The 22,348-nt window shown below is 39.0% G+C and overlaps 1 protein-coding gene across 7 annotated transcripts in view; it reads right to left on the bottom strand.

Moving 5' to 3' along the window:
* Positions 1-22,348, bottom strand: part of iqsec2a (IQ motif and Sec7 domain ArfGEF 2a) — a 123,666-nt gene that overhangs the window by 45,259 nt on the left and 56,059 nt on the right. For 4 of the 7 annotated variants that reach the window (XM_055167919.2, XM_055167920.2, XM_055167922.2 and 1 more), the window contains exons 3-14: positions 14,458-14,740; positions 13,864-14,064; positions 9,940-10,116; positions 7,740-8,803; positions 6,401-6,562; positions 5,648-5,770; positions 5,407-5,573; positions 4,822-4,961; positions 4,570-4,695; positions 4,020-4,119; positions 1,714-1,875; positions 1,123-1,314 (exon numbers count right to left, since the gene is read on the bottom strand). In XM_055167919.2, coding sequence (XP_055023894.2) covers positions 1,123-1,314; positions 1,714-1,875; positions 4,020-4,119; positions 4,570-4,695; positions 4,822-4,961; positions 5,407-5,573; positions 5,648-5,770; positions 6,401-6,562; positions 7,740-8,803; positions 9,940-10,116; positions 13,864-14,064; positions 14,458-14,740 — 2,897 coding nt within the window. Of the gene's footprint in view, positions 1-300; positions 351-1,122; positions 1,315-1,713; positions 1,876-4,019; positions 4,120-4,569; positions 4,696-4,821; positions 4,962-5,406; positions 5,574-5,647; positions 5,771-6,400; positions 6,563-7,739; positions 8,804-9,939; positions 10,117-13,863; positions 14,065-14,457; positions 14,741-22,348 lie in introns of all 7 variants that reach the window. The other 3 variants (XM_055167915.2, XM_055167914.2, XM_055167918.2) reach the window with 1 other exon arrangement.

Genomic DNA, 22,348 nt, shown 5'->3' with positions numbered 1-22,348 from the left:
TTATCATATTACACAAGCCACAGCACGGTCAGATGTTAGCCCTGCGATCATAAACACTGGTTTGGCCTTGACCTCACCCAAGCAATGCATGTGTTAGTAATATTAGTAGCAGATAGCAAATGCATAGGGAATTCCTACTGAAACATGCTGCATTTCAACACACAACAATCACAAATTCATGCAAAGCTTTTTTCACTCAACAACACAGAGGCGTCATGCTGCATGCATATTATAAAGCTGCAACACCAGATCAATCCATTTGAACATCATTACGGGGGTCAGCAGAGCTTCCTGACTTACTTCAATGGTACTATCCAAAGAGCCAACGCTGTTTCTACGGCCTCGCTTTCCTGTACCCAACCAAGCACAGCCGGGTCAGGGTCAAATATCATGGAGAAAACTTCAACTTACGTCAATCATACGTCATTATGCTAAATTAATTAATTCAAGTTCAAGATTTACGTTGCTGTTAAAACTCTCAAAAGGAAACACTTGCTATGTTTGGAAAACTGTCGGAAAACCCCATAATGCAGCATACTGAATATTGCCTAATTCTACTGAAAACAGCATATGACTTGGTATGCATTATGCAAAAAAAATAAACGTTTGTATCTCAGAAATAAAAAAAATATTTTAGCATTTTTATGGCCAATTGTATAAAACTCTTGGTAGCATCGCCAAATAATGAGAAAGAGATTAAATTTTGAAGGTGTAAATGACTTCATCATCTTCTGGTAATGTAAGGTTAAATAAGGCACATTGCACAGGGATACAGTTTCCAGTAGTGTGTACTTTGATCTGGTACATCAAATGTAGTTAGATATATTTCAGAAATATATTGAGAACCTTTGCATACTATGCACAGTATACATAATATATACTGCAAAAATTGTATTTAGTAATGTAAGTAGCCTGTTCTTTAAACTTTGTACTGCAAATACAGATTGTGCCATGAGAGGGCAGTGTCTGTCACACAGAACCTCAGCAATCCAACCTGTGGTAACATTTTTGATATGATAAAACGAGTGCATTTATAAATAATGGTATTCCATATATTGTAAAAGAACTTAAGGTGCAAAACTTGTATTAGTGTTTTATATAAACAGTAAATGTTTGTTTTACCTGTCTCAGTGAGGTCTCTCAGTGAGGAGCTAAGAGCTGTTCGTTTAAGCCCCTCCCCTGCTGTGTACGTGTCATCCAGACTGGGTCTACCCATAGTGCCATTCACAGCCTCAGTCTTCATCCCGCTGACCCCGCCTCCCTCTCCACTGAGGAGTCCTGTACGCATCACACCTTTCTGCTTCTCTAACTCAGCTGTAGATAAAGTGAACTTGCGGTTAATGCTGGCAAAGCTTAGCACACACAAATGACTGATTAACTTTATAAAATATCCCTAACAGACTTTAATATACATCTCTGTAGCTTAACTGGTAAAGCATGGCGCTAGCAACGCCAGGGTCATGGGTTCAATTCCCAGGGCTCAATACATAGGCTCATAAAATGTATACCTGAAAGTCACTTCTGCCAAATATATATGTAATGTAAATATGTGTTTATATAGTTTAATGGTAAAAAATGTCTTTAGCAGAACAACAGGTGATGGGTTCGATTCCAAGAAAACATACTGATGATGTAGTAGACCTTGTAATGCACTGTAAGTCACTTAAATGTAATTTAATGTAAATGAAACAACAGAAAAATAAGATTTCTTACATTCTACCCGATATTTCTCCATCTCCTGAACCTCAGCGATGCTCTCACGCAGGTCACTGGTGAATCGCGTTCGATCCTGCTGACTCGGTGCATTGAACACAATCAGAACTTTCCGCTCACTGCCTGGCATTGCTGATGTAAGTCTAATACCATGAGGATAGTCTGAGAGGAAAGACGAGAGATTGAGGGTAAATGTTTATTCATTTAGAGAGAGAACCACTGCCGGCTCGTGACTGCTCATCCGAGGGGCGCTAATTCAAAATAAGTGTTCGTGTGTTGCATGCGTTTCGAAATGTGTTTGTTGCATCATGTGAACCATGTGCATCACGTGTTTTGTCAAAATAAGTGCCTGCTGCACACACGTCAAAACCGTTTATGGTTAAAGAGATGCTCACGTTAAAAAAAATACATGCAAGACACTCCCTTAAAAGTAAACTCTGATTACGCATGAGATTTTGCGAGTATTTGGCAAACGCGAGCGTCTCTTTTATCATAAACCCTTTAGACGCACCTGCAGCAGGCACTTATTTTGACAAGACATGTGATGCACACAGGATCTCTCGATGTGCAGAACACATATTTTGAAAAAAGGAACCACACACATGACGGACTACACACATGTTGTGACAAACTTCGCATCGAGCGCCCTTGAAAAAAGAAGCCACCGGCCGCCACTAAAGAGAACCAAATGAAATGGGCTCTGTCTTGTGTCATTAGTTATTGATCTCTCATTGTGACAAAATCAACTTATACAAACATCTCATGCTCTTAAATGATCCCAAGGAAAGCCAGTGAACTTACACATTGACAGAAATTTGCCAAATTCATAAATGTAAAGGTAAAATAAAACCAAAAATTTGAAGAGTTTGGTTAAAACGCAATAAACGCCATTTCTGAAAAAAATGAGTTACTGCCAGAATCAGTATTATATCAGGTCAGTACTAAAAAGTAAATTATTAATTTAACGAAAAATCCAATATACCCCGTGTTATTCTGTCATCTTTTCTCCCTTTTTTCCCAAAATGCAATAAACGCCACTCCCCCTTTTCTACAGAATGCCATAAATCCACTCCACAGATTACAGCGCACCATTCCACGCAATGTAAACAAACAATGGTGGTGCGCTGAGTACATGGAGTCCTAGTTTTCCTCATCTACTTTGTACTTTGTGATCAACAAACAAACAAAAACAAAATAATACTTTAATAGCATTGATAAACCTGTGATGGTTTTCTGTGATGGGAAAGAAACGTAAGCCATCAACATCTAATCATTTACGCGAGAGGCACTCGGGAGACGGTTGCTTGTTCTCCGACAGCATCAAGTTTCTGTCATGATAACACATTGACCCCAGGGGATCTTATGAAAAACTTTCCATTATTTTACTCAAAGTCAACGAAAATCGAGCAGGACCAAAACATTTTACAGCTGATCGCTGTGAAAAACGTTAAGCGACGACGTCAAGTATAACCGCAGCAATGACAGTGATCTTAATATCACAAAGTAAGTGTTTTGATTTAATGACATTAATGTTTATATTTTTAATTGGTGTACAACTAGTCAACTAAGGAATATAACATGGCAAAGATGAATGCACATTTATATAGGCTATTGATTCAATAGATTTATAGCATTTTGAATAAAAACTTGTCATGGATTTATTGCATTTTGTGGAAAAAATTATCAGTTTTTATAATAAATCTTTGAAAATCAAGTATATGGATTTGAATTTTTTTATGTTTTTATAAACTAAAGATGCTATGTGAAAGTTTGTAACAGAAAATAGTGGTTTTCATTTTGTCACTTTCTTGGTATAAAAAACACGTTTTTACCAAAATTTGTCAAAATGGATTTATTGCGTTTTGGAACCAAACTCTTCATTTGTTGTTTTACAGTTAGCATATCTGAACGTCATTAGCACATAATAGATTTAACCATGAACAAAAAATTACAATCTGTTCTTACACCTTTAGCTATCTTGTAGTTTTAAGCTTTATTCCTAAAATAGGAAATATATAATTTTGTGAAATGCATTTATGCAGGTGCATTTTGTGGTGCATTGCAGACACTTAAATAGCCAAAATAGTCCATATTGAAGTGGATCTTTATGTCAAAGATTATGAAGGTCTTTTCACCTTCATAAACCACTATTAAACCAAAAGACTATGGGAAAACAAGGGGCAGCTGATGCCAAAATGGCAAGCTTCAATGGCACGGAGAGAATAAAACGAGTTGGGATGGAGTGATAGTATAAATAAAGAAGGAGGGGCAGATGGTGAGACAGATGGAGGGATGAAAATACTTACAGGAGTTCTGGAACATATGAACCTGCATCTCCACCAGGGGAAAAGACTGTCTGAAACTGTACGTCACAGAAGTCTTCTTCTTCTGGAAGATCTTTGTTACCTGCAGATGAAAACAGTAGGGTTGTAGTTCACATAAACCCATTCACACTGCACTTTGATCCAAGAAAATGTTTATAAAATTGGCAGAGAGCCTTCTGTGTGAACACAAACACGTCCCATAAATGTTCTGGGATCACTCCCATAAAGGGGACCTAGTAACATTTACGAAAAAAAAAACATCCTGGGTGAACAAAAGGCAAAAACAATAACGTAAGGCATGTGCGGGACTTTAATTGTGTATTGTCTTTAGGGGACCATTACAGCATGTGTGTGAATGCATGCACAGATTCTGAAAATCATCCATTGGCAGTGTAAATGAACCAAAATCAAACAAATCCCAGATGCATTTTCTGTGTATTTTCTGTAATCTCTGTGTGAAAAGGATTATACACTACTTTGTGGACTTCAAAGTGTTGAGTCTTCGAATGAGACTAATGTGAGGAAGACTCACCACTAGCAGGTCATTAAAGAGGAAGACTTCCCGCTGGTGAACTCCACTCCGCTGCGGTCGATTAGGGTCAGGGACTTCATACAGCTGACAACAGCACACCAACCTGCGATGAGGCAAAGAAAGCACCTACACACACACACAACACACACAACACACATCTGTTAAACACCGATATATTCTCCATACAAGCTGAAACCAGGATCCAATTTTCTAACAACACAAGGGTTATATGGGTAGCAATATTTGACTTACAGGCTTCTTGCCCACGATGACCCTCTCCACAGCCTGAACCTGAGACACGTGGTCATCATTTGTCCTGAGTTCCCATTTCTGAATGCGCTGGTAGATCCCGACTAACAAATCCCTGGGAATATCTTGCCCATTATCCACTCCTGTTGGTGAGAGCAAAACGAGATGATAATAAGCAGCTGTACTGTCTTTGATTACAATGAACACAGAATTGTAAAGTAGAACCCTGATTTAGTTAAAGGAATAGTTCATCGAAAAATTTACATTTTGTCGTCATTTACTCATCCTCCCAACTTGAATAAATATCTTTGTTCTGCTTAACACAAATAAAGTTAATTTGAAAAATGTTAATAACTAAACAGACCTGGGGCACCATTCACATCCATAGCATTACATTTTTCTACTATAATAGTCAATGGTGCCCCAGATCTGCTCGATTACAAACATTTTTCAAAATATCTTCATTTCTATTCAGGAGAACAAAGAAATTTATAGAGAAAGTTGAGGGTGAGTAAATGATGACATCATTTTTATTTTTCGATAAACTTTAAGGCCATTAGCGATCTGATGGGTGGATGAGTCGGTCACCTCTGAGGTTTTTGATGAAGTCCTCCAGTTTCATCTTCCTCTCTGCTTTGACATTAGGGCTGTACATGTCTGTATTCAGAAGAATGATGGCAAACGCCAGGATGAAGATGGTGTCTGGGTTTTGAAACTGACGGACGAGCGCTGGGTTGCACACGCAGTATCTCTGACTGTGAGAAGGAAGAAATGAGATGTATAAAACGTATTTAAAAAAGACGTGAGATGAAAGAGAAAAAAAAGTTACCTGAAAGCCTCAACCAATCTCTCGACTTTCTGAGCTTCTCCTTGAACTTTAATCTGAGCTTGAAACTTCCTAAGCGCATCGTCCAGATCCATGCCTGAGAAATCCATCTCATCTAACACACAGCTGAAATGAAAGAAACAGCTTTTGTTATTTTACTCTCAGACAAACATTTGAAATCGTCTTATTTCTGTGGCATATGGGACAGTTTCCCGGACAGGGTTTAGATTGATAGAGGACTAGGCCTTAGTTATATTAGGACATTTAAAGGGACACTTCACCCATTTGCATAAAGGTTTGTATAGTTAGAACCCCATTCATGTTTTTGAATGGTCGTGCATTATATCCTCAGTTTCCGCTGAGACAGGAGAAATACAGATTTCAGTGTTGCACTTCCTTCTTTCAATGATGTAAAAATAATCACTTTGCATCACTGAAAGAAGGAAGTCCAATATGTTGAGGGAGTGAGACTACAAACACCCCTTTTCTCAGTCAAATAGGAACCAAATTCTAAATGTATGTTACATTTCGACTACAAATTTGACACACTTTCAATAAAGATTAATGTTTCTACGGGTGAAATGCTCCTTTAAGTAGTTTTTACAAACAAACCTTACAAAAAACAATGCTGGTGTGAGAGACAAAACATTGTATTAAGATATGTCAGTGCAAGATGTATTTTAAACAAAGACAACTCAAACATGTATTTTAATCTGGGACTAGGGTAAACCCCTAAAAAAAGACCTAATTGCTTACTCTAACACATCCTTGTTGAACTGTTTTTGTCGGTTTCCCAGAAACTCCCCGATCATCTGCCTACTTAAACCTTTTCTCTCTAGAATGAAGCGCGCGATGCCCACCGGTGTGTCTGATACAAAACCCCTCTCTATCAAATACTGGATCCCCTTTTCTGGTTTCCTGGAAGATAGAGAGCGAAATAAGAGTGAAATGACAGTGACCTAAACATTAATTCCTGTAAAACAATGATCAACTACAGTGATTAACATACTGAAAAAAGACATTGACATCTTATGATGTATAGACAACTGAGCAAAAATGATATCTATCACTTAATTTTCCGCTGGATTTCTGTCTTTTTGGTTCAATTTGCCTGCTTTTCATTTATCTTTTTATCTGATCTTACAATCCATCTTGCTCACTTAAAGGGACACTCCACTTTTATTGAAAATGCGCTAATTTTCCAAATGCACACATTTGATTTTTACCATTTTGTAGTCCATTCAGCGGATTCCCAGGTCTGGTGGTACCAACATGGCTGCCGTAGGCGCAATTATATTATGCAGTGCCCAAAAATAGTCCCCTGCTATTGGAAGTTACTAAGGGGACTATTTTCGGCAGCTGCGTAATATCATTGCGCCTCCTGCAGCCATGTTACAGCAGCAAAGTCTTTGATTATTACGCCAGAATGAGAGAATAGTTCCTAGCCATATCTGCTTAGAAAATTGCAACTTTTAATTTTCCGTCCGTCTTAGTACACGATGTAACTACAGAAGAGTCAAGTTTTAAATAGGAAAAATATCGAAACTCTGCGGATATTTTTTAGCGCGATGCTGGTGGTCTAGTCAGATTCAATGGATTATGCTAAGCTATGCTAAAGGTGCTGGCGCAGACCCGGAGATCGGCTGAATGGATTCCAAAACTGTAAAAATCAAATGTTTAACTCTAGGGGAGCTGGAAAATGAGCTTTTTTTTAAAAAGTGGAGTGTCCCTTTAATTTCCTCATAAGGAATCATTTTCTAAAGTAGCCTTTAAAAAGGTTTGAAAGTGCTGGATCATTTATCATACATCAATCTTGCATCATAAAACTTTAGAGTTACATTTCATAATCAATTCTCTGTGATTTATAATAAAGAGACATGCTGTGATCTTTAACAGGTACTAAATCAAAACCGAAGGGAAATCTCTCAAATCCATCATCTCCTAAATTTTGTATTAAAAAAAAAACACATATGAACAAATTCTGATGAATGCAACAGTCTATGCTATTCCTTTTTTATTTACAGTAATCCAAATATACATATAACTTCTCTATTATGCAATGCAGAAACCTTGGCACTGTATCAAAGTCTCTTACTTGTTAAAGAGGTTGAGTCCAATGCGGTATTGCCTCCTCTGCACCACATCATTGTTAAAAGCGGGCGAGTCCCAGCTGTGCCTGCTTTCTCTCTGATAGGTCTGTTTTCCCAGCGGAGGCAACGGCTCTCTCAGACTGTCTCTGGATGAGGAGCCTGAGCTGCAGTTGATGGTCTCATTAGAGTTGGTGGTGGAGTTCAGCGAGTCGTTGTCCCCATCTGAATGCTCCAGGCCAGTAGGGGGCAGCGGTGCAGAGGATGAGGAAGATAGCGGCGTAAGTGGAGGCTGGGTGGGTGAGGGGGACGTGGGGTCTGCGTACGGGTGATGGATGTGTGGTACAGGGTGGTGGTGAATTGGATGGTAAGGGTGCGGGTGGTGATGTTGGTGCATCATAGCATGATGTGGTAGATGCGTAGGGAGAGGTGATGGAATCGGGCGGCCCGACGGTCGTGCCTGGCCCTGTGCCTGTGCCGTGCAGGGATTGGGTGAGCGAGGGACGGGGTTGTGTTTAAGAGTTCCTTGGGGCGACCCAGCACCCGTGGGCTCTTGCTCGTAAAGCAGCTGTCTGCTGAGAGAGCCACGATCGGAGCGGTCGCTCAGGTCGACGGAGCTGTCGCTGGGCGGCTCTATAGTGAGAACAGGGAGGTGTGACCCACGTAAACGGTAATCCCGGCATTCAGTGCACGGTGTGCTTCGCCGGCTGTTATTGCTGCCGCCGACCTCCGTGTCCCGGCTGTCCTCGCGACCTCCGACCCCGCTGCTGACGCCCCAGTACTCCGTGTCCGTGCTAGATGGCACTCGGTCAATGGACAGCGGCGAACACGGCATCCCGTCGTCCATGTAAAGCGTGACATCGCTGTATGAGGTGGCACTGCTGTCTTCGTGCATTACCCTCAGTCGCTCCTGTTCCCCCAAGTTCCCCCTGCGTGGGGTAGGTTTGTTGCTCCACACGCACTCGCCGAAATCCTCACTCTCCTCTCCGGCCCCCCCACCACCATCCTGAGAATCCCCTCGACTTGACTGACATGTCAAAGTGTCGTCCATTGAGTCAGCCAAAGATGTCACCTGTGCATGCACATGAAGACATAATTAACTTAGTATTGGTGCTAGTCAAATAAGGTTGATGGTGGTTAAAGCTCTGGCATGTTTAGGCAAATATCACATGTTGTCTTCTCCACTATGAATGACTTTCACACAAGGTCACTCCAGGGAGACTTTGCAATTATTTTATATTGCTCTGGAAAAAAAAACAAATGTTTCCTTTGAGTAATGCTAGTATTACATGAAGTGTAGTTATTGCTATTTCCTTGCTCTAACAGAAAACACAACTAGTACAAAAACACAACTTTGGCATATTTAACTTAGATCCATTTAGTGTTTTTGTAGTCTGAGCAGCAAAAAAACGAATGAAATCAGAAGATTCGGACACAAACAATATCCATATGTGCCATTATATGTAATCAGATTGAATTTTAAGTAGTTTTTTTTTTATTATTATAATTTTATATTTTTTATATTTTATTAATCATTAATAATGCAATGCCTATGTAACATAAACGAAGTGTGCAATATTGTCTGGATCTATGTCTAAATCCACATAAAGTCAAAGCACCTATATGACATTCACTATAAAGTGAACAGTGGGTCGGTAGATTAGTGTATTTTATGCAAATTGGTGACAACGCTGTCAAAGTCAAACTTCGGGTTCATATCATGTTTCGGTCTCCCTTTGTACACTGACAGCTACTCCCAGTTGTCGTACGAGAAAGTCTTTTGGCATAATGCTGACACATTCAGCATTACTATAGCAACACCTGTGGATAAACCAGATACTGACTATACCGTCTACAACGGATCAGATTTCATCACTTGCAAAAGGACTATCAGTTCTATATATAGGAAAACCTACCAGATTAGATTTTGTGTTCAGTGTGAACAAATCCTTATTGCCTTAGGAGTCAGCTGTAACACAACATATGTCTTGTCGACAACGGTTAAAGCTCATTTAAACCAAGCTCTCTAAGGTGATATTTAATTTAGCATAAACCTACAGATGTATTCTACAACAACATTGAAATTAAATCAAACTTCATTTTGAAAACGAACTTAAAACTGCAGCCACAATCTTAACGGAAGTTCAAATAAAAACAAACATTTGTCTGTACAATAAATGCAATATTTCCATTTCGCACATCTCTCACCTGTTTGTTAAAGGCGTCATCCGTATGTGAGTATTCCTCTCTGTCTGAAGGACAGTGGGCAGGTGAATCAGACTCTTGCTGCGTGTCTGGAGTTCCTGGTTGGCCCGCTGTGCCCATAGATGACAGGTGATGACTGCCGTATCGATCATGCTGCTGTTGTGGAGTCTGGGGCTGAACCTGAGGGGCAAAAGACAAAATTTTTATTTGTAGCTTTTAAAAGTTGCTGTATTGTAAATAAATGTAACAAGTTATACTACAACATTTTAATTTAATTTCTCGCTATGTGCATAACTCAGATACAGCTAATGTAAAAATTATGCAGATTAGCCCTGGAGAGTTTTAATCACTGCATATTAAATGCCAAAGGAGGGTTATAGTACAACCCCAAAACAGAAAAAGTTGGGACACAGTAGAAATTGTGAGTAAAAAAGGAATGGAATAATTTACAAATCTCATAAACTTATATTTTATTCACAGTAGAATCTAGATAACAAATCAAATGTTGAAAGTGAGATATTTTGAAATGTCATGCCAAATATTGCCTCATTTTGGATTTCATGAGAGCTGCACATTCCAAAAAAAGTTGGGACAGGTAGCAACAAGAGGCCAGAACATCCAAATATACACATAAGGAACATTTGAAAGACCAATTTGCAACTTATTAGGTCAGTTGGCAACATGATTGGGTATAAAAAGAGCCTCTCAGAGTGGCAGTGTCTCTCAGAAGTCAAGATGGGCAGATAATCACCAATTCCCCCAATGCTGCAGCGAAAAATAGTTTTCTGACTTTATCAGAGAAAAATTGCAAAGAGATTGAAGTTATCATCATCTACACTGCATAATACCATTAAAAGATTCAGAGAATCTGGAACAATCTCTGTGTGTAAGGGTCAAGACCGGAAAACCATACCGGATGCCCGTGATCTTCGGGCCCTTAGACGGCACTGCATCACATACAAGAATGCTACTGTAATGGAAATCATAACATGGGCTCAGGAATACTTCCAGAAAACATTGTCAGTGAACACAATCCACCGTGTCATTCGCTGTTGCCAGCTAAAACTCTATAGGTCAAAAAAGAAGCCATATCTAAACATGATCCAGAAGCACAGGCGTTTTCCCTGGGCAAGGCTCATTTAAAATGGACTTTGGCAAAGTCCAAAACTGTTCTGTGGTCCAACGAATCAAAGTTTGAAGTTCTTTTTTGGAAAACTGGGATGCCATTTCATCCGGACTAAAGAGGACAATGACAACCCAAGTTGTTATTAGCGCTAAGTTCAGAAGCCTGCATCTCTGATGGTTTGGGGTTGCATGAGTGCGTGTGGCATGGGCAGCTTACACATCTGGAAAGGCACCATCAATGCTGAAAGGTTTATCCAAATTCTAGATACATATGATCCCATTCAGACGTTGTCTCTTTCAGCGAAGACCTTGCATTTTCCAACATGAAACGCCAGACCACATTCTGCATCAATTACAACATCAAGACTGCGAAGAAGAAGGATCTGAGTATTGAAATGGCCAGCCTGCAGTCAAGATCTTTCATCCATAGAAAACATTTGGTGCATCATAAAGATTAAGATGCGACAAAGAAGACCTAAGACAGTTGAGCAACTAGAAGCCTGTATTAGACAAGAATAGGACAACATTCCTATTCCTAAACATCGGTCCTCCTCCAGCTGTTCCTTATATGTACATTCTAACTCCTCTGGCCCCCCATTGCTACCTGTCCCAACTTTTTTTGGAATGTGCAGCTCCCATGAAACCCAAAATGAGCCAATATTTGGCATGAAATTTCAAAATGTATCACTTTCAACATTTGATTTGTTATCTATATTCTACTGTGAATAAAATATAAGTTTATGAGATTTGTAAATTATTCCATTCCTTTTTTACTCACAATTTCTACTGTGTCCCAACTTTTTCTGTTTTGGGGTTGTATAAAGAATATGCTAGTTAGTCGGTGATTAGTTACAATGAATGTTTTGTTTTCAAAATTCACCAAAAAAGAGCAAAAGGGAAAAGAATTGCATTTCTCTCTATTAATCATTATCCAAGGTGACGTATCAAGGACAACTGGCATCATTTAATATAACTTTAGCACAAGAATGAGACTGCTTAACATAAAAGATAAAAGGGAAAGTTAGTCAAATCATTAAAGGATCTCAAAATAAATGACACTGAGCAAAATTAACAATACATTTTCTTTCCATAATTAATAGTACAAAAAAGAAAACGCAATCTGACAATAAAAACTACGTTTTATACTTTTGGTGAATTCCAAGTGTGATGTCCAATGTGACCACACAACACAATAGTATAAAAAAATGCAGAAACAATCTCATGGCCATTAAAGTGTGTGTAACATGTTTTGATGAGTATACTCGAAATTTAACTTGCATTTAACCAATCCCAGTGAGTAGTGAACACACACACACCCAGAGCAGTGGGTAGCTAGCCTTCACCACCCGGGAAACAACTGAAGTTGAGGTGCCTTTAAAGGTGCCCTGCCCTTCAAGAGCAACACAGCACCAGCAACCTGCTGCCCGAGACTCAAACTGGTGACCTTCGGGTTACAAGCTGCAGTGCTGCGTGCAAGTTTAATCAAACTGAACATGCAGTGGTGTGAAAAAGTGTTGGCCTCCTTCTTGATCATTTTTTTTGCATGTTTGTCACACTTTAATGATTCAGATCATGAAACAAATGTAAATACTAATCAAAGGGCCATGTGGGTTTTGATTTTGTTTTCCCTTTACAATAAAAACCGTTGTGTTTAATTGTGTTATATTTGATTTATATTTAAATTTGTTTCATGATCTGAAACATTAAAGTGTGATGGTCCATTCACACGGGGCGAAAGCGTTAACGCTTGATGGAAGGCTTGTCTGAAGCGTGGCCAACAGCCAATCACAGTGGCCGCAACACATGCTCCGATCTTCCATAAACGTAATAGGCTTTATGCCCAGCTGCACTACTTCCTGAACTTCAGCCAGCTCCTTGTTTCCTTGTTTTCCACACATGGATTAATCAGTTTGTCCAATAATGGCAGACAGGAAACAAGGAGTTGTCTGAAGTTCAGGAAGTAGTGCAGCTGGGCATAAAGCCTATTGGCTGGCTCAGCCTACGTTATTTGCATAAAGCGATCTGATGTACGCATTGTCGCTTGAAAAGTTGAGAAATGGCAGCGACGCGGCGCAGACGGATCCACAATTCAGTTCGCCAACGCTTGACGTCATGCATTAAAAGTGAATGGGAAGCGTTAACGCGTACACCCTGTGTGAATGTACCCTGACAAACATGCAAAAAAAAGCAGGAAGGGGGCAAACACTTTTTCATACCACTGTTCTATTTTTTTAAGTTTTTGACTAATGTGTGACATAATTTATAAACAAGTTGAAATTATTTAACTTAATTTGTTAATATGTTGATATGTTTTTTATCAGTGCACCACGCTATGACTGCCCTTAATTCATTTTTTATTAGGTGGTAATTTGTATGAATTCATTTGTACGTTTTTGTAAGACTTTGAGACTTTTGGGAGACTTTTCGTCCCAGTCATGTTGGATTTAGGGGCGTGGTTAGGTGTGGGGTTTCATTAATGTATTTTCCTCAAAATCGTAAGTTTTTGTACAATTCACTTTGTATGAATTCATACAAATTAGTCACCTTGTAAAATAAGTATGAATTCCCATTAGAATAGGTGGGAAAAAATTAGTACAATCTCTCAAAAAATGAATATAAACCACAATAACGGACTTTGAAGTTAAAACTAAATTTTGTTTACAAATTTATAAAAATAAAAAAAACATTATAAATATTGTATCGATGCTTAAATTTGTGCTCTGCAGTTTTTTGTGTGTTTTGTGTTTATTATTATAGCACTAAAGTAGTTAAATCTACTATTATAACATTAAAGTACATTACCTGTGGTTGTCTTTCGTCAAACGAGTACTGCGAACGCATGTTCGACAGGATGATCCGGCGTGTCATGCGACTTTCAGAGGCAGAGCTGCGCAGCCGCTGAAAGTTCTTGTTCATGCGATACTGCCGGAACGCCGTCTGTATGGTGCGTGCCGCTCGTCTGCTCAGGAAGTAGCCACCATACTTCCTCTCCAGCATCTCCACCTGATGAAGAGGAAGACCATGAGAAAGAAACAGGATTAATACGAAAAAAAGACACGTGATGTTTCCTAAATGGAGTAATTTAAGTTTTTTCCCAGTTCAGAAAGCAAAGCTACATTTACTGGCAGCATTGGTCAATTCTTCACTAAATGATTTTAATTTTCTTTTAAATATTTGCATGTTGAATTAAAGGCTCTATTTTGCAATCAAATACTTTTGCATGATGATGACTATACTGTGTTAGTTCCCTCACATAATCAAATTATTTCATCTCAAACCAATATGCATCTATTTATTTATTTGTTAAGAAGCTTTGTAAGGGGATTAATGTATATCCGGATGGTCCCTATTGTAAATGTATATTGGCAGGCCGTACTTCGTGAACCTCTCACACACCTTCTTGTCCTGTAGGTCTGTGGAGAGCTCATAGCTGTCAGAGAGCACTTTGCAGCGCTGGCTCTCCTCTTCCTCTTGCTTGCGGAGAGCCAGGCTTGCGGGTTGGTGCCGGGTCCGTTGCGCCCAGGCCAGACTTGCTGGGCTTGGAGGGGCCACGGGAGGCCCCTGAGGGCCCGGAACGTTTCGAAGGTTTCCGTAGCGGTCCGAATTGCCCAGGTACGGGCCCTGACTGCAGGAGCTGTCGGAAAAGCTAACCGTGTCAGCACACTGACGATCTTCCACACTAAGTGACAGAGAATGACAGAGAGAGAGAGAGACAGAGAATGACAGAGAGAGAGAGAGAGAGAGAGAGAGAGAGAGAATGACAGAGAGAGAGAGAGAGACAGAGAATGACAGAGAGAGAGCGAGAGAGAGTAATTGTAATAAACTGTAATTCTTGTTGACGAGTCAAGACTAAGACAAGTCTGTCATTTTGCCACAAAAACTGTTCTGTGTAGATAAACATATTAGCACAGTAACAAACATTAGCATTTCAAATGCCCATAAGCAGCCCAGCCAGAGCTCAACCATCTGGCTGGAGTGCAAGAGAATGAGGGAGGAACAAGAGAAGATGAAGGGAGTGTGAAAGAGAAATAGAGAAAGGACACAGTGCATAGAGAGAGGGAGGCAAAGTGAAAGGGAAAGAGAGAAAGTTGGAAGTGGCATGTGTGGCAAGTTGTCAAATAAAAGAGACCAGCAAAAAAATGATTAAATCTGAGTCATCCAATGATGACTCAGAAAAGAGAGAGAAAGAGAGAGCAGCATGAACTAGAAATGAAGGGATAGTCTGCTGTTACCACCCCCACACCTGAAACAGGTGTACTTTAAAATAATGTGATGACTCACTTCCTTTTGCAAAAACAACAATGTTTAGGAAGTCTTATTTATGCATGAATGGTCAGAAAAATTATAGCTGTCTTAAATGTGCAGTGTGTAACATTTATAAAGATCTCTTGACAGAAATGCAATATAATCTACATAACTATATTATCAGCGGTGTATAATGACCTCACATAATGAACTGTTATGTGTTTATTACCTAAGAATGAGACGTTTTTATCTACATACACCGGGGGTCCCCTTACATGGAAGTTGCCATTTTGTGCTGCCATGTTTCACGGTAGTCCTAAACAGACAAACGTTTTGGCACTAATGTATTTTGTATCTCACTGCTAGATGCCGCTAAAATCTACACACTGCACCTTTAAGAAAATGTACAGTCTGTGCAATTTCTGTCATTTTAGATCATGACAGATCACACCGTAATCTTAAACTTAAAATAAACTTGAGTACGACATGTATGTAAATTGTACGATGATACTACCTACTGTTCGTAGTAGGCATGGGCCGGTTACCGGTTTCAAGGTATACCGTGGTTTTAAACAGTCATGGTTTCAAAACCACTAAAATGTTCTGTGATATAGTCTCCAAGGTATGAGCTGTGTTTATACAAAATTTATTAAAGGTGCAATTTGTAAGATATTTGCAGTAAAATGTCCAAAAACCACTAGGCCAGTGTTATATATTTTGTCCAGCTGATTACTATCAATATCTGTAATGTTTTCAACTACTTGTAAATTGTGAGAAAATTTCCATTCAAAACATTGTTACGGGGCAGTGCAGTCTCCTGTCAATGACGTTAATATCCATGTGACCCTTTGTCACCGCCTTTACTGACATAAACCACATGACAACAGTGGTCGAGTTCGAAAAAATAAAATGCCGGCCAAGGAAGCGACTGGAGCACAAATTTAGGGTAAATAAACGTATATTTTCACTTTTTACACATTTTAATTGCATTTCTAGCGAGAAATTAGTATTGTAGTTTTCAAATATGTGATTAGTTATCACAAAGGTCTCTGTTTATATTTCAAACACGCTGCCTTTGAAGTGCGTCGGGAAGCCTTTCTCTGAGCTGCCTTCATGCCTCCGAGTCCGAAGTAATTTCCCTAATGAGGCAGCGAGGCAACAAGTCCTCACTGCCTTGAGTTTTCGGACGCAGCCAGTGTCGTGGACAAATGTGGAACTATGCGATAGCGCCTGTCGGGCTACGCGCTTGCTTATGAACTTATGGATAACTCTTTACCGTCTGCCGCTTGTTGTGTCAGCTCCTGTAAGCGTACGGGCCAACCGAATGACCCAAGAAGAGTTTGGAACAAAACGAGAGAGGATCAATTTGGTGTTGCATTATCTGGATGGAGAGAGCTTCACGACAACATTTAACGAGACAGAGATTCTGATCCTGCTTGTGTTTTACGCGATGGGTGGGTTGTTTTGATTCGTAACCCTTCAAAAAACATATGCTATTATATTGATCACAACATTAGTGTGTAGATTGTAATCAGCGCGTCTTCCCGCAGACGATATGCACATCAAAAAATATTGTACAGCAATATAAATGGTCATTTTAAGACACTTCACAATAAGATTTGTACTGTCAATACATTATGTGAAAAATCATTGTAGATTGTAAGTTGAAAACTTAATTCTGTGCTGTGTTAACCATCAAATTTGGACTAATACTGTAATATCTATGACTAATAATTTCGTTTTGAACATGACATATAAACTTACATAATGAAATAAACAATGTCATCAAACGCAACATTTATAAGACTTGATTACCTTATCAGTCAACGTGATTTCCCGTTCTCGTCTGATTGATGGCCATCAGCGGTTGAGTTAAAGAGTACAAATCCCATAATTCCACGCTGCTTCAGAGCGTCAGTAAACAACATCATTGTTATTGTTTAATCTGGCGCCATCTAGCGGCCGGATAAATACAAATTGCATCTTTAAATCATTAAGTCATGTGATTGATTTGATGTTTACATTTAATACCGCAACACTGTGAAACTGTGGTATTTTGGCTAAAGGTTATCATACCACCAGAATCTTATATCGGCCCAGGCCTAGTTCGTAGGCAACAACGCAAGTTAGTAAACGTCATCAGGAAGCACTAGTTGAAAACAAATCAGGGTGAATCACGAATGCCACTTGTGCAGAGGAAGCAACGTAGTTCACATAAAGGTAAGCCTTGTCTGTATGTACAGTAATACTAAATATTCATGATAACTACTGCAATGTTAACTTCAGCAGTGTCTTCAGTACAGTTTATGCAACAAAGCGTATTTAACTTTAGTGACACATCCTGTTGATCAATGCGTCATTTTCATGTTGCATTTTCATTGGCTATTTAGTAGGTGTGTGTCGTATGATCATGCAAAATTTCTGACACAGTCAGAAAATAATCGCAGGCTATATTTGATTGCAAAACGGTGACAACGGGCATCTCTCTCACGGTATGACAAATGACCACCATTTAAGAGCTATGATCAGAATTGTCATGAATGTTTCACAATGGCCATCTTTTGTCTTGGACAGCTGAAAATCATGCGTTGTGAACCCAGAAGTGGTGGGAAAATTTTATGAAAACAATTGTGCATAAGATTAATGCTAACTGCTTTGAATTTATTTACTACTTGACTGTTTACCTAAACGTGAATTAGTATTTACGGTAGCTACATGCGCATTTATTTTATCTGTTAACATTTATATTATTTTATATGAAATTTTTGTATTATGGCAATGCTTTTTCATGCATGTATATGCATCTCACAGTTTAACTTTATATATATTAATAAAACAGAGAAAAAAGAAGAGATAAAACCATATTGTTTAATATTTACATATTTTTCCATTCCATTCTTTTAATTTTATCTTCTAATGTCTTCATTAATTACACAAAATAATTACACACATTAATTTTTTGAAAGCAAAAATAATTCTCATTAAATAGAAACCACAAACCATTTATCTGAACCCAATTACAATAGATCATAGCTTTATTACCATGACACAACCTGCTGTAATCTCCCACAGCTTCACATACAAAATCTAATTCTCATTATTCTCTAGTTGTTTACTCACATGTAAGCATGAGCTCTGTGCGGGAGTTTGGTCTTTCGATGGAACCACACGGTTAATGATGTAAACACACACTGACACATGATTTTTGCAGCCGTGTGACAGTGAGCGTGTGCTGTTCTGGAATCAGCAGAATCATGCTGATGAGTTATTTGATGACCGCATTGAGTATCTGTCAATGACTGCAGTGTGAATGCAGTTTACAGTACCAGCAGCACAGCAACACACACACAGAGTATCTGTGTGTGTAACAAATCTTTTCACGCCAGGGACTGGTAACTATCAACAAGACAACCAACTGAGTTTCACCAGCAACTGCTTCAAAACAAACTCAGTAACAACCAAAATAATTCACACCACGAATGCACAGCAAAACAAACAGATTGTGATTACTGCAGTGTACGAGCTTTTAATAAACCTGTTAAGACTACTTAACATTACATTGCATGCACAATATCTATTAAACACACACACTCCTACGTGTCCTATAAAAGTCACATTTTCTCTCCTCTATGTGTGGTAAAGTACATCCAGAAATGCAGCATAATCCAGTCGTGTGATCCTGTTGTGAGCAGCATGTGTACGTGTGTGTGTGTGTGTGTGTGTTATTGATGCATGTGCAGCCGTGGAAGAATTCTAGTCACATGGTATGTGTGTGTGTATGTGTGGTTGTATCGTGCTGTCACCATCCCTAGGGCAAAACACGTAAAGACACATACATACAAGCAGACTCATGGATGTGACACTTGGATCCTAACCGCATGCTATCTGAAGATTAAATCACTATGACATGTAAGAATAAGGATTTCTATTAGACATAACTCACATCTAATTTAAAGGGATAGTTCACCAAAAAAAGAACATTCTTTTATTATTTACTCACCCTCAAGTTGGGTGAGTAATGTTTGTGATCAAGAAGATCTGGGGCACCATTGACTTCCCTAGTATTCTTTTTTCCTACTTTGGAATCAATGATGCCCCAGATCTGTTTGGTCACAAACATTTTTAATGTAAATATCCTAATTTGTGGTCAGCAAAACAATGAAATGTATACAGGTTTGGAACTTGAGGGTAAGTAAACGATGACAGATTTTTTTTAGTTCTGTGAACTATCCCTTTAAAATCACATCTGCTTAAACAGACTAATCTGATATTTAATTTCCATTGAGACTTAGTACTGCAATATCCTGGGAAGCATAAAAACTGTCTGTCCTGATGGTTCCACAAAGCACATGAAATAATCAGGGCATCCCTGTTTTCTCCAAAATCAGAGTGCAGTCGAGTATTTCAGGAGGATATGAAAACCCAAAATGCCCATGCATAAGAACGCCTTTGCATTCACACACAGACAACTTCAAATATGGACAGATTCAAGTGCTGAGATGGGTGGAGTGGTAATGTGTTTATCTAATAAGCCTCTTGAAAACATTAATAATATCAGTAAACTGATATTTTTAATCTCAAAAATAAGAACATGTATGTGATTTATCTCTTTATTGCAATTTGTCACATGAAATAATCTATCTTAAAGGTGCAGTGTGTACATTTTAGCGGTATCTAGTGGTGAGGCTGCGAATTGCAACCAACAGCTTAAGGGCTCATTATAGTCGTGCGTAGGTCCTACGGCGTAGGCTCCGCGTCAGTTTTCATTTATACTTTTGCATCGTCGCCCGCGTCGACGTGCAAACACGCACACAGGCCGCTGGTGGGCAGTAACCACGTGTGTAACCACAGTAGCAGCGCGAACACCAAAGAAGAAGAAGCTTTGCAAGTTAAGCCACAAACGAAGAAGAAACAGCAACTTGTGTATAATTTGGGAAGACCAGCAATGATGGATGTAAATAAACAGCGACTTTTGTTGCAGTTTGAGTTAAATCACTCCTCAACTTGGCCATTCTTTGTTTTCACCATCGCAAACGGAAATACCTATGACGCAGTTTTTTTACCTGACGGGAGGGGTTCTGGTGGACCAATCACAGCGCTTGCGGTCCGCGTAGAACTGACGCTCTGTAAAAAAATTGGCAAGGTGCACGTCAGGCTACGCAGAGCTACGCACAGGCTACGGATAGCCTACGCCGTAGCTATGGCGTAGAGCACGACTATAAATCGCCCTTAAGTCCACTGCTCACCCCTCACTTTTGAAACACATAGAGAAGCTACGGTAGCCACCACCGGACAAACATGTCATCGTCGAAGATAACTTAGTAAAAAAATTGTCCATTAAGGGCTTCTGTAGAAAAATGGCGGCACAAAATGGCAACTTCCATGTAATGGGACCCTCTGTGTACGTAGATAAAAAGGTCTTGTTCTACGGTAATAAAAACATAACGGTTCATTATGAAAAGTCTTTATACACCCCTGATAATATAGTTTTGTAAATTATTTTGCATTTCTGTCAAGAAATCCTCCTAAAAAATGACACACTGCACCTTTAATGTGACCAAAAAATCTGTATTATTTATTACATAAGTTTACACTGAGGAAGACATACCCGTTTAAACTCTAAATTAAAAAGTATTTGTTACAAAAAATTAAGTACATGTTGATTTACACTTTACATTTATTCATTTAGCAGACGCTTTTGTCCAAAGCGACTTACAAATGAGGTAACAATAAAAGCAATTAATGCAACATAAGAAGAACAGCAATACATAAGTGCACAAAAACTCCACCAGAACCAGTCTCAACAAGTCTACCATCCTTTTTGATAACCCTGATTATAAACCTTAATCATTTTCTGGCTTGCATAAAGGTTAAAGTGCATGTGTGGATGTGTGTGGCTGTTTTTGTATAGACACCCCTGGGCGGTCACTGATGGAAATAAATATTTCGGTGCGAGTCAGTGAATAGCTGTTAATTAAAAGTGTCACTCAGATTGCCACATGAGTTTGGCAGCAGTGACGGTTACTGTATCCTGTTTGGCACATGTTTGCATCACAAGGCGTGATGTAAATGGTTCAAACAAATATCACATAATATCAAACAAATATCACATAATTGTGTGTTTACAACATTTAATTCTCACCCTAGAGGAAGTTAAAGTCACTCAGATTAGCCCCAAATGGATGCAAAAACTTTAAAAACCAACTAGGTTTTGCTTTTAAAGGCGGGGTGCATGATCTCTGAAAGCCAATGTTCATATTTGAAATCACCTAAACAAACACGCACCCACCCCAATCCGGTTGTTAAGTCTGACGTCATGCACCGCTTCCGGGTTAATCGCTCACAGATGTCATAGAGAAATAACAAAAAATCACAGGTATATTACACTCGTTTCATAATGAAAAACTACCAAAAACACCCGATCCTAATTTTTATCTCCATAACAAAATCCAAGATGAGCAGACATCGATTTATGGACGTGGATTTTATATGAATTATTAATATATTGCCGTCTTTGATTCTGGGAGCCTGAGACTGCAGTTTACACGCAAGTTTATAAAATTTTAGCTTAAATGTGTGCTATCAATAAGTGCTCATAAATGGCTGTTTAAATGTGGTGGCTTGGAGCTGGAAATGATATTCCTTACGTCATGACTTAACAACCAGATAGAATCTGGACCTTCTTTTGATAGACCCGCCCCTTACTGCTGATTGTCTACAAGTGGGTTTTGGTACTCAGCCCGACTTCCTTTTCCAAAGTGTTTTTAAAAAATCATGCACCACGCCTGTAAAACAATGCTAAACGCTAAACTTCACCTTTGCCAAAAGGATTTTGCTGAAAGACATTTTAGTTACTGAGTAATAACATTTTCATTGCAATTAATGTGAAATTACTGAACCTAAACATAAGAGCCTGATAAAAAATGCTCATTTACAAGACAACTTGTCAGATGCACTTAGAGGATTTTGCATCTGAACTTGTATGCATATTTTTTTAAAAACATTAACAACATAGCAACAACTATACCATTACTTCTAGAGC

The sequence above is a fragment of the Misgurnus anguillicaudatus genome, chromosome 5, assembly GCF_027580225.2.
Source record: "Misgurnus anguillicaudatus chromosome 5, ASM2758022v2, whole genome shotgun sequence".
In the NCBI taxonomy this organism is placed as follows: Eukaryota; Metazoa; Chordata; class Actinopteri; order Cypriniformes; family Cobitidae; genus Misgurnus; species Misgurnus anguillicaudatus.
Note: the sequence above shows the minus strand (reverse complement) of the source record. Positions and strands in the feature narration are given on the sequence as shown.